This window comes from Scyliorhinus torazame, chromosome 1 (assembly GCF_047496885.1).
Source record: "Scyliorhinus torazame isolate Kashiwa2021f chromosome 1, sScyTor2.1, whole genome shotgun sequence".
Lineage (NCBI taxonomy): Eukaryota > Metazoa > Chordata > Chondrichthyes > Carcharhiniformes > Scyliorhinidae > Scyliorhinus > Scyliorhinus torazame.
In genome coordinates, this window is record NC_092707.1 from 383,948,313 (window position 1) to 383,965,197 (window position 16,885).

Sequence of the window (16,885 nt, forward strand, 5' to 3'; positions counted from 1 at the left end):
CCGTATTAGGTTTTACCAACCATTGTGTGTAGAGGGAAAATTGTATTCATTCAAATGCCCGAGCTGTAAGCATTAGTGCTGTACTGATTGAATAAATCTACCACTGCATTGTCTTCAATAGCTGAATACGTATGTAACATGGAATTGTTTCGCTCTGTCTCCATTTCAAGCACTGTTTTAAAATTGATTTGTTATTTTAAAGGACCATGTTAATTTTGGCGTACACCTGGATGTAACAAGTTATTTTGATGGGGAGAAGGAAACCCATACTCCAACTGGCAGGGCATTACCTGTAGTGGTGTGGGACTTTTATAAGGTAAGCAGTAACTGATGCTGAATGCTTGTGTTTTTGGAGGCGGCCTAACAGCCAGAAAGTGGAGATTATTCCAAACTGGGGACAAAAAATGTAAATACATTTGTTCTTGGTTTCAAATGTGTGAAAGGTGTCTGAGTGAGGAGAATTTGGTAGTGCTCTATTTTCTCCCCATTAAAGAAGACCAATGTGAGATTTCTGGTAAGAGCTAGTGGAAAATTACTTTTAGTGAAAAGAATTTGAATGAGTTGGGTAGTATATTCCTTCAAACTAACGTCAGTCTGAACTCTGCAGTATGTCCAGGTCTCTCCAATTGACAGATCAGCAAGATCTTAAAAAGTCAACCAATTGTGGCTTGGGAGATGTGAAGAAAGACTCTTGTACAAGCCTATGCCACAATGCTCTGGTTTAAGACTGGAGTGAATCTCCAGCTTTCTGCTATCTTGTCCCCTTCCCCACCAGTAAAATCATGACTGGAATTGGTAAGACGTAGCTTTTCATGCTGTGAAGCAAGGTATCGGTAAATATTGTTGCGTTTCAAGAAGCATGATTTTTTCAGATACTGGTTGTGGATGAAATGTAGTCTTCTTGCCAGTTCTCTGATACTTTGTCCAGATGGTCACCCTTGCTAATTAACTCGCTTGCATGTGAGCAATCCTGTGGCCTCCGAGTGAGTTTGCCTATTTCTGTCCCTCCTGATTTGTGACTATACAGATCAATTTTCAATAGGACATTTAAAGCCAGGAGACTGTCCCATCAGGTCAGACTGGATTGAAACCCAAGTCCCAGAGGCAAATGGCCCCAGATGCAGACTTATCTGCTGTGCAATTTCAATTTTTAAGCTTGTCAGCTTGGAACTCGGCCATTTATTTATGCCAGCACATAGTAAAGAGTTGACTATTTGACCCAGTGCAGGTTAGATATGGTCTGCTTTAGAGACTTTTACAAGTTGTTCACCTGCCATATTGACAGAAATGTTGTCATTAGGCATGCGTGTTTAAAATTGTGTTTGAGGCAGTGATGAATATAGGTAATAAACAATTTTCAAATCAACGATTTTTTTATTGCTGGGTTTCCAGGAGCTATTTATGATTTGCGACACCATTCTTTTTATAGAGCGAGTCGAGCTTGTCAGGGAATTAACTATTTAATAGAATGTATTTTTCTGCTTCCAGAATGGATGCTCTTTGCGGCTGCTGAATCCTCAAACCTTTTCTGGCACTGTTTGGAATATACTGTCCATTCTTCAGGAGTCTTTTGGGAGCATGGTTGGAGCTAATGTGCAAGTATCTGTATTTTTCTTTTGCTTTTGTGTTGTTATCTGGTAATAAACATGTGAAAAAATCCAGTAAATTGTTAAAAGGGGAACTGAACAATAGCAAACCAAAATGTAACCACTCAAATACCTAGTGGTCATTGTATTTCACACAACGTATCATTTTACTTTTGAAAAATTCCAATGTCAATTACGTTTCAAACCTTAGTGATGAATTAAGGTAAAATATTGGTGTATTTTAACATAGAAAGGGGTTTTCTTTTCTGTTTCACATTCCGTAGGATTTGCAGGAGGTTATTGTAATTTCACCAATTACCGTTAAACTCTGTATTGAAGAAAACGCAAAGCTACTGCACAAATTGAGATTTGGGCCTGGATTTACATCCATGAGTCAGGTGTGCAGGAGAACGCCACGAGTCCAACTTTTAAAAATTGCAGCCTGGTCATCAGATTTTTGGTCCAGATGATTAGGCTATATTAGACGTCAGGGTAGGCGACATTGGAAATACTGAGCAAGGTGCGGGTTTCAACGGCAGGTTGGCGGAAGTCCTACCCTCCGGGCTCTGACACAGGGTCAAAAATAAATACATGAAACACCCCCACACACTCCTCCTGCCCCATCCATGCCAACCCATGGGGCCCATCCCCTAACCGCTTGTAACCTCCTTGCCAACTGACCAACCTTCACCATGGTCCTGTTTAGCCCTAATGCCAACTTATTGTCAACTAATGCCAACCCATGCCTCCCACCCACTATCGTTTGCCCATACACATACCATGCCAACTCACCCAGTATCCATCATGTGCAGACCTCGGGACCCACGCAGAGTTGAGATAAAATAAAGTTTTAGTATCTATTCATTATATCGAAAAATGTACTGGCATTCATGAAGACCCATTTACTACGTTTACATTCCTTCACTAACTACAAACATTTTATTCAAGTGTACAATCTCTTACAATAGCAAGCTTTGGATACATGATCCCACTTCAAAGAGCCTATAACCATTTGCAGCTGTCAATCAAATTGCAAAATGGCAGACACATCACTGTGGTAATGGATGACTGAAATCAGTTGTACAGCACTAACCCTAACCCTGAGGTTTCTGTCAGCAGACAGAATGAAATAGCAAGCAATGATTTTTTTTAACGCTCCAGAAATGTTTTTAAAAGGTATAAAGGGCAGGACTTTTAAGTACCTTGACAGCTCCATTTGGCAGACCCTCCTGCTTTTGCCAGTTGATTTTGACAGGACTAGTGACCGTTCCAGTGAGCTTAACAGTTAATGTGTTGATGCACTTTTTACACCTATTTCTGCCTACTTTTAGCAATTACAAAGAGCACCGTACCTCCCTCAAAGGTGTCACAGTTGGCTGTCCAAAAAAATGCACACATTTCAGACTTGCTCTTAACAAGTCTATTCTGCACACTTTGGGTTTCACACGCCTGGCCTACCAAAATCTGACCAGTGGAGGAAGCTAATGATTTGAACGGCCAGCTGCCTCCGTGAACCATGAAAATATTCAGCCATATTTTATATTTTGTTTCTCACTTCGAGTCCTATAATCAGATGTGTTTCAGATTCCAGCATCTGCAGTATTTTGCTTATCTCATCAGAGGTGTAATGTTGTTCATACAATGGACTTAAGGCAATACATTTTTAGCTGTTTTGTTTTTGATAAAATAGTAAATTAATTATTTGAAAACAGCTGGCTTCCGCGAACATTGCCTTAGCTTCACAGTTTTTGCGACCACCCTGTCTTGTAGCCTGTAGCAAATGAAATTACTGGAAGCGACTAGAGCTAATTCTTCTCTTCCCACCTCTCTTTGTTTTGTGTAGAAATATTAGTTTAATTGAATAAGCAGATATTACTTCCGTATTTTATTTTATTAAAAATGATTATATTTTTGGACCTTCTGCCAAGTTCGTTCTCATTCAGTTCCCATTGTTGGAAATTTCTTATCCACTGGGAATTGTTAAAAGTGCCAAATTCAGTTTTAATGAATCTGCTTTTGCGCTGCCATGAAGATGTTTTTATATTCATCTTTTTGTTTTCTTGTGGAAGTTATCTGACTCCTCCTGGGAACCAGGGATTTGCACCACATTATGATGATATTGAAGCATTTGTGATTCAGCTAGAAGGAAAAAAGAGCTGGCGTGTCTATGATCCTAGGTATGTAGAATGCGATCTGTCCATAAGACACTATAAAGGCTGCCACCTAGAGCTGCTTGACCTGAAGGCACATGGTATTTCTGTCACTGAAACTACCCAGCATTCATTTCAAAACTTGGAATGAATGGAAATCTATAGAAAGGACTTGGTGGTTAATTTCCACCCCCTTCCCAATTGATCAGACAAAGCTTAATTGTGTAAGTGATAGACTAGCTGCACCTTATTATTTTTGTCTCATTGTTGGTCCACTCCAATATTATCATTAACGGGGTGCATCCCAGAGAGTCTCTGTTGAAAGCAGCAAGTTCCCGCTTTAAAAAAAGGTATCGCTGAGATTCTTTATTCTTTCATGGGATGTGGGCATCACTGGTGACGCCAGTATTTGTTGCACATCCCTAATTGCCCACAGCATTTCACAGGACAGTCAGAGTCAACCACATGGCTGTGGCTTTTCACATGTAGGTCAGACCGGGTAAAGATGGTAGATTTCCTTTCCTTAAGGACATTACTGAACCAAAAGGGTTTTTATGACAATCACTGAATCTAGCTTTATATTCCAGATTTATTAATTGAATTTAAATTCCACCCTTTGCCGTAGGAATTTGAACCCGTGTCCCCCAGAGCCTGGGCCCCTGGATTGCTGGACCAGTGACATTGCCACAACACCACCGTCTTTCCTATTATTCTACATTGCCATCACAGTTAACTCCATTGACAAAAAGATAAAGATGCTTTTGCTAACAGTTATATGTGTACGGTGGCCACATCACACTTTACCACACTATAGGCTTTTGAGGGACAGTCATATCTGAGTAATTCCTTTGGATCACTATGCCCCGTGGTGGCACGATAGCACAGTGGTCAGCACTGTTGATTCACAGCTTCAGGGTCCCAGGTCCGATTCCCGGCTTGTGTCACTGTCTGTGTGGAGTCTGCATGCTCTCCCCATGTCTGCGTGGGTTTCCTCCGGGTGCTCTGGTTTCCTGCCACAGTCCAAAGATGTGCAGGTTAGGTGGATTGGCCATGCTAAATTGCCCTTAAGTGTCCCAAAAAAAATAGATTAGGTGGTGTTACCGGGATAGGGTGGAGGTGTAGGCTTAAGTAGGGTGCTCTTTCCAAGGGCCTGTGCAGACTTGATGGACCGAATGGCCTCCTGCAATGTAAATTCTATGATTTCTATCTGAGAAGATAGGAACAACGGTGAATCACTTGAAAGCTGTTGTTTATGCTGCACTGTAAAAAGTTAATATGTGAAGTAAAACTGTAACCTAGAATGATTGTCTGTTCTGTGTGAAGCTCCTGGCCTCAATGCCTAGTGTATGTAAATTATCTTATGAATTGAAAATATAAGAAAAGCCCCATTGATATTGTGCTTCAGACTAATGTTAGGCTTACTGTAGCAAATGGATGTTACTTTACTTTTATATGTTACAAATAGTGCATATTATTGTGCATTTTGGTGCATTCACAGATCAAATGAAGAAATTCTTCCAAATGTTTCAAGCCGTGAGTACTTTCAGAAAGCTGTATACAACTTTGATTCATATATTTTAGTATATTGTGGTGACATTTTACACAACAACTGCCCTTAAATGTGATTATTCTGCGCTATCTACCCCAGGTAACTTTACTCAGCAGGAAATGGGCTCTCCTATTATGGATACAGTGCTTGAAGCTGGGGACATGCTGTACTTTCCGAGAGGTTTCACCCACCAAGCAACCTGCACATCTGAAGTACATTCCCTCCACATCACCCTCTCAACTTATCAGAAAAACTCTTGGGGAGATCTGCTACATAAAGTAGGTGGATATTTAGAACATTTATTGAAGAGTTCTGTGGCAAACCATTTCATAAATGATTCTTTGATTTCTAAATAATCCTATTTAAATATTCTCCACTTCACAGCTAATCAGTGGGCCAAATCTGGTGGGTGAGACCATACACTGGGCTGTGAAAGGTGGATGAGAGTGGGAAGGCCATTTCACTCGCCCACGTTGGTGAAAGAGCATGAAGGAAGTGGGATGGTGTACATTCTTTCGGAGGGATGTGCGCCCCCCCCCCCCCCCCCCCCCCCCCCCACCACCTCACTCCCACCCAAAAAAACCAGAACTTGCCTGGGTCCACTCACCAACAATCCCAGCATTCCCACTACTCTCTTCTGGTGCTGCTGGAACTGCCAAGAGCTGATGACTAGTCCGATTGGCCGGCAGCTCTGGAGGGTGGGACTGAAGTCGCACCCTCTGCTTGTTCAGGTCACCCATAGTATAATACCAGTGTGGGCTGTCCTTTTGTGGAGGGTGGTGAACAATACAATTCAGCTCATGAATTCCATCATAACCAACCATATAAATATGCACTCTCCAGTCTCCCATCGGAGTACTCCTTACATGCATGAGGTGCAGCTCTTTGCTGGACTTTTTCCTTCACTCTTTAGCTTAAAAAAGTTCTGCACTGTAGCACAATGGAAGTACAAGCTGATAACATTTAGTGTGGGCATTTGGGACTGGAGGGACCAACGGTGCATCTCCTTAACCAATAAGATTTAAGGATTGAGAAAGAAACCGGAATAATGGAAAAGTGGGGGCTGAATTCAAATGGGTGATTTCAAGTCGAATCAAGTTCAAAGCAAAACGTCCAAGGAAAAGTGAATTTTAAAACTGAGGAATGAGATGGAACACTTTCCAGGGCAGAGAAATTGGCTTTCCTTTAACAATGATCTTATTGTTATAGAGGGACTTTGGCTTTAATATGTTTTTTTAATGAGCTTAATACGCAATTAATGCGCAAATCTAGGAAGTCCTTAGAAATAACGGGAAAGCTAAGGATGAGATCCGGGGCTGGATTCTTTGTCCCGCCCCGCCACATTTCTGTTTCACCCCGCCGGCGGGATGCTCCGTTACGCCGGCCGGTCAATGGGGTTTCCCATTGTGGGGCAGCGCCACGCCGTCGGGGAAACCCCCGGGCTGCCGGCAAAACGGAGCATCCCGCCGGCGGAGAATCCAGCCCCCTGTTTGTGTGATGAAAATGGCGCAGCAGCGTAAATCAACCAGCAAGTTCTGGAGGTTTGCAACTTGTGGCATTTCTTTAAATCCCTGAAAATTGCTGACCCACTTGCACACCCGTGCGCTTCGTTAACACGGTTGGTTATCCAGCAAGATCTGGCACTGTATATCCAAAGATAATTAATTATAAAGAGAATGCTGTTTACTGTGAAGTTGCAACTGCAGTTGGAGATATCCTGCAGCAGCCTCTGGTGGCAACATTGAGCTATTGCAACATCATTGCAAATTTATTTGATCATTCATGGAATGAGAGACCACATTCCACAAAGCACGTCCTCAACTATGAATCAGTTAGTTTTCAGCCTTGATTGATTCTACATTTGCATGCATCCTAAGTTAGCAATAATGCCAAAATACGCTGCAATTTCCAATTTCATTATTCACAGCAAGTTGTGTTGAGGTGAAGGCATGGTAAATTTGACCTTGTTAGACTTCCTGCTCAGCAGGAAGATTGTCTCCAGATGTAACTAATCCATCTAAATGCAAATGATGTACATGTTTTTAAATGTATTCACGCTAGCGTATAAGAAATGCAGAAGTAATTTGTGAAAATTGATCACGTGGCCTGGTCATGAGTGGGCATGTTTTCTCCCCATCACTTCATCTTTCACTTTAAAGAACCGTATCCTTAAAATATGCTTTGTTTTTATCTCTCTCCAAATTGCAGCTTTTTCCTGGTGCCTTGGACTTGGCGATAGAAGATGATGTAGAATTTCGTGAGGGCTTGCCTCTTGATTACTTAGAATATATGGGAGTACAGAATTCTGAACGGGTAACTGTCCACTTTTGCATTTCTGTGTTTTAACGTTTCATCTACCTTGGGTTTTAGAATAGAACCAATATTATCAGCAAAGCTTACAAACCAGTGTTTAAGTTGTGTTTTGATTATTTTTCTTTCAATGTTTTCTTTTTTAAAATAAATTTAGAATATCCAATTCATTTTTTCCAATTTGATTTTCTTCTTCTTTTTTTTATAGATTTAGAGCACCCAATTATTTTTTTTCCACTTAAGGGGCAATTTAGCGTGGCCAATCCACCTAATCTGCACATCTTTGGGTTGTGGGGACGAAACCCACGCAGACAAGGGGAGAACGTACAAACTCCACACGGACAGTGACCCAGGGCCGGGATTCGAACCCGGGTCCTCGGCGCCGTAGGCAGCAATGCGAACCACTGCGCCACCGTGCTGCCCTTTTAAATTTTTTCTTGGGCATTATTTATTGCTGGCCTTTAGTTGTCCTTGGGATTGATCTTGAGATCATAAGGAATTGGAGTAAGGTATCAAGCTTGCTCCGCCTTCCAATAGGATCGAGTCTGATCTGATTGTGGCTTCAACTCCAGTTTCCTGTCTGCCCTCCATATCCCTTGACTCCCTTGTGTTAATGGTATGTCAATGATATTGTTAGTGTACACGGGTGAAAGACATTGTTTAATTAAGTACTCTGAACACATATAAATAGGGGACAGTTGGGACACTGGAAATGAGGGGAGAGAGAGCTATGAGATTAAATAATAATAATCTTAGTGTCACAAGTAGGCTTACATTAACACTGCAATAATGTTACTGTGAAAATTCCCTCATCGCCACACTATCGCGTATGTTCGGGGACACTGAGGGAGAATTCAGAATGTCCAATTCACCTAACAAGCACTAACAAGGGACTTGTGGGCGGAAAGCGGAGCACCCGGAGGAAACTCACGCAGACATTGGGAGAACGTGCAGACTCCGCACAGACAGTGACCCAAGCGGGAATTGAACCCAAAGTCAAGAAACTCCCTCAGTAAAGAACAGCTTTGTGTCTTGGTTTGGACTTCGTCAATTGACTTGGGTTCTATTAACGCATGATAGATCAAAAATCTGTTTCACCCGTCCTAGCTTGAATATATTGAAAGGCAACCACTTAATATAATAATCTTTATTGTCACAAGTAGGCTTGCATTAACACTGCAATGAAGTTACCGTGAAAAGCCCCTGGTCACCACAATCCGGCGCCTGTTCGGGTACACGGAGGGAGAATTCAGAATGTCCAAATTGCCTAACAGCACGTCTTTCGGGACTTGTGGGAGGAAACCGGAGCACCCGGAGGAAACCCACGCAGACACGGGGAGAACGTGCAGACTCCACGCAGACAGTGAGCCAATCCGGGAATCGAACCTGGGACCCTGACACTGTGAAGCAACAGTGCTAACCACTGTGCTACCGTGCCGCCCTTACTACTGTAAGACTAGAGTAACATTTCAGTTAGACAAGTTAGGTCAGGTCCCTTCCTTTTAGGACATTATGAAACAGGGTTTCTCTTAAACAATTTAGCCTTTAATATAATATTTACTGGCACTGGCACAAAAGTTGTCAAATTTATTGAATTCAATTACACAGTTTATCTTGGTGGCAGTTTAATTTTCAAGCTCTGGGATTTCAGTGTGTTACTATAGCCACTTGGCTATTAATTCAGTAATGTAAACAGAATTCCAAAAAGGTGTGCACTAACCAAGGGATCTGATTGCATATGCATGATCTTTGAAGGTGGCAGGGCAGAGGGAGACAGTGGTTTGCAAAGCATATGAGAACTTGGGCTTAATAAATAGAGGCATTGTATACAAAAGCAGGAGGTTACACTTGAACCATTATAAATCTCTGGGTAGGCTCCAACCAGGGTATTGCATCCAATCCTGATCACCGCACTTTTTAGGAAGGATTTGAAAGTAGTTGCGGAGGTGCCATGCAGATTTACCAGAATTGTTCCAGGGATTGCGGGGTGTTTAGTTACAAGGTTAAGTTGGAACTTAACCGGGCAGCACGGTAGTGCTGTGGTTAGCACAATTGCTTCACAGCTCCAGGGTCGCATGTTCGAGTCCCGGCTTGGGTCACTGTCTGTGCGGAGTCTGCACATTCTCCCCGTGTGTGCGTGGGTTTCCTCCGCGTGCTCCGGTTTCCTCCGGAAGATGTTTCCTCCAAAGATGTGCAGGTTAGGTGAATTGGCCATGCTAAATTGCCCTTAGTGTCCAAAATTGCCCTTAGTGTTGGGTGGGATTGTTGGGTTATGGGGATAGGGTGGAGGTGTGGACCTTGGGTAGGGTGCTCTTTCCAAGAGCCGGTGCAGACTCAATGGGCCGAATGGCCTCCTGCACTGTAAATTCTATGGAACAACTGGGGTTGTTCTCCTTGGAGCAGAGGAGATTTGATGGATGCGTACAAGGTTATGACGGGCTTCGATAAGGTGGACAAGAAAAAGCACTTGTACAAGGACTTGGGGAACACAGATTTAAAATTTTGAGCAGGAGATGCTGGGGGAGGAAATGTGAGGAAGAACTACCCACTAGGGTGATGGATGTGGAAATAATCAATAATTTCAGAAGGAAATTGGACAGGCACTTGAAGGAAATAAACTTGCAGGGCTCCCAGGCTCATTTGGGAGAGTTGGACTGACTGGATTGGTGCGGGGGAGCCAGCATGGACTTAATAGGCTGAACGGCCTCTTCCTGTGTCATGAATGACTGCAAGTAATTTTTCAATTGCTTTAACTGCAAAATCCGACTGTAAATGCACAGATTATATTGGTTCCAGGCAGAAGGACAATTCAAGCACTGGTCCAAATCAGTTTCCATTTAGTCCTATTATGTATGACTCCTCATCTGATCATAAATTGAATGGTTACATTTGTCAGATTACAAAGCTTTTAGAGTTAATTGGCATCAATTTGTACCATGAAAACATCATAACATTGGAAAAACTGGCCTCTCTTCTGTGTGAAAATGTGAATGCTGTTTCTAAGATCAAGCAAGCTTCATGTCAGAATTGCCTCTGGTTACCAAAAACATCTTCCTAATTTATTGTCAAGAATGTGACGGTTGTAAAACTGAGCAATCATAATCAATACGATCTGTAAACGTTTTCCATATGGTGTTCTGATGAGCGCCAACTTATTTTCTCTTCCCTGTTCATGCACTGGATAAGCACCACAACCTTGGAAAAACCCTCTGCGCTGTTTGTCACACCAGTCGCCACTATTGTCTTGCAGTTGGTGCTTTCTCGGAAAGGTTCTTTCAATCTTTATATAAAGTTTTTAACCTTTCTTCTGGTAGACGTAACTTTTGTTTTTATTGCCAATGGCAAGCTCAAGGCATCACCGAATTACAGTACAGTTGTATTTCCAGGACAAAGCACTTTTTTTGTCATCCATTTAAAGTGTAGGTTCTTGAGGTACAATTCCACAAATCTCAGCTACCCTTCAACACCTTGTGTGAGCCCTGAAGTTGAGGTTTCGTTGGCTATGGAGAGAGTAGCTTAGCCATGCCTGACCATAACAGCCAACACAAAATTCAGCAGAGCCTGAGAGCTGTGTCTTTCCACTATTTTGCAGGTATTTTTATTATGGAGATGCTGCTGGTATTGTCCGGGGTGTGCCTTACCAGTGCAGATCCAGGCTATAAATGGTGTGATTGTAAATGCTTGACTGCATCGGAATTTTCTTTTTTAGGAAGATGACCCACGGAGGGAATCATTTAATAAGAAGATATATAACTTAATGAGAAAGTTGCTGAAATATGCACCAATTGACGCAGCTGTTGATCAGAAAGCCAAAAGTTACATTCATGACTGTCTCCCCCCTGTACTTACAAAAGGTAATTTGTTTATTTGTATTAATTTTCATTAATTAGTTTTCATGGGGGCTGGGGTAACCGGGTAACTTGAGACCTTGGGATGGTCATCTATGCCCTCTTTGCAAGTTGAACCAGGCCCAGGTAAGGATCCCATGCTCAGGGTAACGAGCTCTGGTGGAACCAGCAGATTTTCGGTGGTGATTGTAGAAGAGCTAGAAATTTGAGGGGAAACCGCATCAGGGACCCGGGTTCATTTCTGGCCTTGGGTGATTGTCTGTGTGGAGTTTATACTTTCTTTCCGTGGTCTGCGTGGGTTTTCTCCGGGTGCTCCCACAGTCCAAAGATGTGCAGGTTAGGTGGATTGGCCATGCTAAATTGCCCCTTAGTGTCCAACGATGTGCAGGTTTGATGGGGTTGCGCCACTCCCGATCTCAGGGAGTCCGGTAGTAGTAGCGACGTTGAAAATCTGGAGGCAGTTTAGGCTGGGGTGGGGTCAAGGGAAATGCAGATTCGGGGGAATCACAGATTTGAGCAAGGGAAGTGGGATGGGAGTTTTCGGAGATGGGAGGAGAAGGGTGTCAGGGCATTAAAGGATTTGTTTCTAGGGGGCTGGTTTGCGGAATTGAAGGAGCTGGGGCCGAAACATGGGTTGGGGCAGGGAAATGTTCAGGTATATGCAGGTCCGAGATTTTACTAAGAAGGAGATATAGAGCTTTCAGGTAGCGCCAGTCTCCACACTGTTGGAGAAGGTGCTGACGACGGGGAATGGAGAAGAGGGTGGTGTCGGCTATTTATGGGGCGCACATCACAAAGGTGAGGATGAGGCGACTCTTTGAGGGGCTATAGGATCTTTGTGAATGTTCCGGGGGGGGGGGGGGGGGGGGGGGGGGCGCAAACCACGTTCATATGTTTCGGTCCTGTCCAAAGCTGGAGGGATATTGGAGGGAGGTGTTCAGGGTAATTTCGAAGGTGGTACATGTGAAGCTTGAGCAGGTACTCTGGAGGCCATATTCGGGGTATCGGATCGGCCGTGGTTGGAAGCGGGTGCAGAGGCAGATGTTTTAGCCTTCGCCTCGCTGATCGCCCAAATGCGGATCCTGTTGGGGTGGAGGTCAGTTTCTCTACCTGTGCCCTGGCGTGGCGGGGGGACCTGTTGGAGTTTTTAACACTCGAGAAGGTGAAGTTTGAGTTGAGAGGAAGGATGGAAGGATTCTACAATTCATGGGCTTTGTTTATTGTGAACTTTCAAGAATTGGATAACATCGAACATTAGGGGGGTTGGGTGGTGGTTGGGGGGAGGGCGTAGTTAGAGTGGGAGGGGAGGTTTCGGACTACGTTGTTGGTGACTATATATGGGTGGATGGTGGATCTCTGAATCCTATTCTTTGATGGTTGTTGAGGGTTGTTTGGGGATTGGTGGGAGGAAGGGATTGCTGGCCAGGGGATTGACATTGTATTTGTTACCGTTGATTGATTGTTGGTGGGTGTAAATTTGGATGAAAATGTGAAAAAGGGGGAGAATAAAAATATTTATTAAAAGGTTAGATAGGGTTGCAGTGATAGGGTGGGGGAGTGAGCCTAGGTAAGGTGCTCTTTCAGAGGGTTGGTGCAGACTCGATGGGCCGAATGGTCTCCTTCTGCACTGTAGGATTTCTATTGTTCTTACAGGAGGAGGATCTTTGGGAAGATGACGTGTTTCCGTTAAGCACATTGAGGAAGGCAACAGAGAAACTACCTCGTGTACTCTTTGCCCAAATCACATTGCTCATTCCAGCTGAAAATGGGAGACTCTTGCGATCAACTGAAGAGGAAAGCGCAGGGCATGGAGAAATGAGCAGAGGACCTGCCCTTGGGTAGATCACCACTGCGTTTTCATGGACTGGGGAAGGGTAATAAATACAAATTTAGCCTTTTGCCAATGGACAGTTATTGAAACAAGATTAAGGAAATGCTTTAACATTTAGCATCCTTTAACATTTTGCCACTTTGCCTCAAAATAATGATACAACCGCATGTTTTCCTCATCTTCTGATGTTATTAACAGTTCATTTTTAATGCTGCAAACCAGAAAATGTCCCCAGTTTTAGTACTCCCATTGCTCATTCATAAGAGAAAATACCACAGTCCAACAATGTGCAGTTTAGGTGGATTGGCCATGCTAAATCGCCCCTTTGTGTCCAATGATGTGCAGGTTAGGTGGAATTGCAGGGATATGGTGGGGAAGTGGGCCTAGACAGGGTGCTTTTTCATATTCTGGTTTGTCTGATTGTGACATTTGATAACTTGCATTACTGGAACAAGTTACCCTTTTTGACTGCCATCTCTCTAGATTGTAAAACTTTGCTTCCCAGGCTTTTCCTCATTGCTCATCCTTTTTGGATCATTATCTTTGTCACCTGTGTATATATGTCCCTTTAAAGTTTGTTGTGAGAGCTACTCACCATGCTAATGTCTAATCATATGGTTTACCCTATTTAATAAGGATCCATTAATTCGCCAATTAACTTTTTTTTGGTGGGGGAGACACCGGTTACCCTTTTTTATTCGATCTCCATTGTTGGTGTTGGAGCCAAGTCATTCTGCTGGCTTAGCTACTACTGAAATTAATTTTTCTGCCAAGTAAAATTTCTAGACCGACTAATGGTTAGCCAATGGCTGCATGTACAAACAGGAGGATGATAGGCAGATGCGTGAACTATTCCATTTAGGATTTGGTAGTTGATGGAAAAGATCGCACAAAGACAAAAACCAAGGTGGTGAAACTGGGCAAAGGAGGGACTGGAGATTGCACAGTCTTGTGGCCTCTCAGGCTAATTTACTTATGACATGAACAAAGTTGAAAGCAAGCTGGAACCACATTTCTGCATACTGTTAAACTGGCTTGCCAAACTATCTATTTGCTAATATTGTACCCACAAATACAGAAAATCCATCTAATTGACGAAGGAGCCTTGAAAACACTTTTGAGGTAAATGTAGATAGTATCTTGGTGTTGGTGCTGTTTTATTCCCAGTAAACAGAACTATTAGTTGAGTGATTACCTGTGTTTATCAACGATTACACATCATAATGTCAGCGTAGCTTCTTCTTTTCTCCCTAACCTTTCCTTGCCTCCTGAAAGAATTGCCATCCATTAGAGTACTCTTGAGATACTGTTAATTACAAAGCATCTGCTTGGGGGCTCATTCATGGAAAGTTCACTTGCTGGGAAGCGTTTCCTAACTATTTCTGTGTAGAGATGAATTTAGATTAAAGATCAGCTGTGTTTAAGATTCAGCATGTAATGTTCTGTACACAAGCAAAACTGCATCTTCCCAGTGTTAGAGACAATTTGCATTTTTTCTCCTAGAGGAACTTGCATGTACTGTGTACAGTGCACCAGCCCGATGGAGAGATGGTGGGCCACGCAATGTTGTTCTGCAGATACGAGGAAGTACCCGGATACGAATGCTTCGCAGTAACATTGGCAGGTCTCTCATTTCTACTTGTTTGTCTGTGCAACATGTTTCAGAATAATCACATCGTGAAATCGCATCAGTTGTGCTTTTTATGGATTTGCCTTACCATATGATATCAGTGCATCTACAGGGACTTGAGTACTATTGTGGTAAAAAGGAATGAAACAGAGAGATAATTTTATAAAATACATCCCCACTATAATGTTCAAAGCTGCTGAAGATGTTCTGAGAGGAAATACTAATCTTTGAACATTCCCATGCATCTTTTTCAATTTGGGGGCTATAAAGTTTGGTCAGTCAGTTTTGAATAAAATGGAAGTGTGATAAGCAGTCATTACTCAGCAAAGAATTCTGTACTGAAAATGTAAAATATTATTTGCAGAGGAAGAGGGCTGTGTGCCGGCCAGGATCCGGAGAGTTTCCGTGATTTTTTTTGAAGAAGGGCAGGGAAGTTCTCCCGGGTATCCTGGCCAACATTTATGTCTCCGACATCAGCATTAAGACAGAATATCTGGTCAGTTATTAGCAGGTCAGTTATTAGCATCGCTGTTTGTGGAACCTTGCCATACACAAATTGGTGCCACATTACAACAGTCATTACACATTAAAACAAATGTATTGCCATGGGGAAGCTCTTTGGGAAGCTGTGTATGACTTTTCACAAATAGATCAAAATGGGAGGATCTTCTCCAGGGAAGTGCTTTCCTTGCAAAAGTTGTCACTCCCTCCTGTTATAATTTTCCCAAGCTTGCCTGTTGGAAATCTTTAAGAACATAAGTACTAACTTTTATGATAACTTTCATTCGTACAGCATCTTTAATAGAAAAACTTTAAAAATGTCTGTGTATGCGCACCAATTTCTGTTGGGTTAATGCCAGCACTTGCAGTCGGATGGTGCATTAAAATTGGGTCTTTTACTAACCTGACTTGTTTGTGGTTTCCTTCCGAATGGAGATATGCACTGTTTTCCTAAATCATAAAAAGGCAAGGAAGCAGTGATTTCCACTGAATATTCTCCCCATAAACAATAACCATCTATACTTGTATAGTTCCTAACATAGGAAAGCAGTCCAAGGCACTTCCCCTGGAGTGTAACAAAATAAAACTTCATGCTGAGCCAAAGAAGATAATATTACATTTGGATTTATTGTCACATCTACAGAGGTACAGTGAAAAGTATTGTTCAGTGTACAGTCCTGGCTGATCCTTCCATACACGAAAAACATAGGGCATACGATAAATACAAAATGTAAATACATAGACATCGGGTGAAGCATGCAGCGTATAGTGCTACAACAGTAGAGAATATGCATAGACAGACCAGTTCAGTCCATAAGAGGGTCATTTAGGAGTCTGGCATCAGCGGGGAAGAAGCTGTTTTTTAATCTGTTCGTGCGTGTTCTCAGGCCTTTGTATCTTCTGCCCGATGGAAGAAGTTGGAAGAATGAATAAGCCGGGTGGGAGGGGTCTTTCCCGAGGCAGCAGGAAGTGTAGACAGAGTCAATGGGTGGGAGACAGGTTCGCGTGATGGACTGGGCTGTGTTCATGACTCTCTGTATTAGGACAGATGATTAAAAGCTTGGTGAAGGAGGGAAGCATCAAAGGAAGTCTTATAGGAGGAGAAAGATTTGGAGAAATGCAGAAGTTTTGGAGGGAGAATTCCAGAGCTTGGGGCCTGAATTACCAAAGACACGGTTGCCAATGGTGAGTCAAAGGAAGTGGGAGCTGCATACGAGGCCAGAGTTTGAGGAATGCACATTTCTCACTGAAGTGCTTATCCAGTAAACATGGTAGTGTTGGGATGATTGCTAGCTCTTGGTCGATGGAGCATGCTAGACTCCAAAGGAATCTTTGCCGGGCAATTACTTCAAATGATTGTTTAATTAATGGCAAGGTGGAACAGCAGGGAAAGTTCAAATGTAATCCATCCTGCAGCACTTTTCATCCAACAATTATCAAGCAATGTTGAAGCCCACAGCCCAAACCATTCCTCTCTTCA

At 42.8% G+C, this 16,885-nt stretch overlaps 1 protein-coding gene across 1 annotated transcript in view; it reads left to right on the plus strand.

The window, feature by feature from the left end:
- Positions 1–16,885, plus strand: part of riox1 (ribosomal oxygenase 1) — a 43,915-nt gene that overhangs the window by 23,630 nt on the left and 3,400 nt on the right. The window contains exons 5-12 of the mRNA XM_072512429.1: positions 203–316; positions 1,489–1,595; positions 3,656–3,763; positions 5,235–5,269; positions 5,385–5,563; positions 7,494–7,598; positions 11,305–11,449; positions 14,778–14,898. Coding sequence (XP_072368530.1) covers positions 203–316; positions 1,489–1,595; positions 3,656–3,763; positions 5,235–5,269; positions 5,385–5,563; positions 7,494–7,598; positions 11,305–11,449; positions 14,778–14,898 — 914 coding nt within the window. The remainder of the gene's footprint in view (positions 1–202; positions 317–1,488; positions 1,596–3,655; positions 3,764–5,234; positions 5,270–5,384; positions 5,564–7,493; positions 7,599–11,304; positions 11,450–14,777; positions 14,899–16,885) is intronic.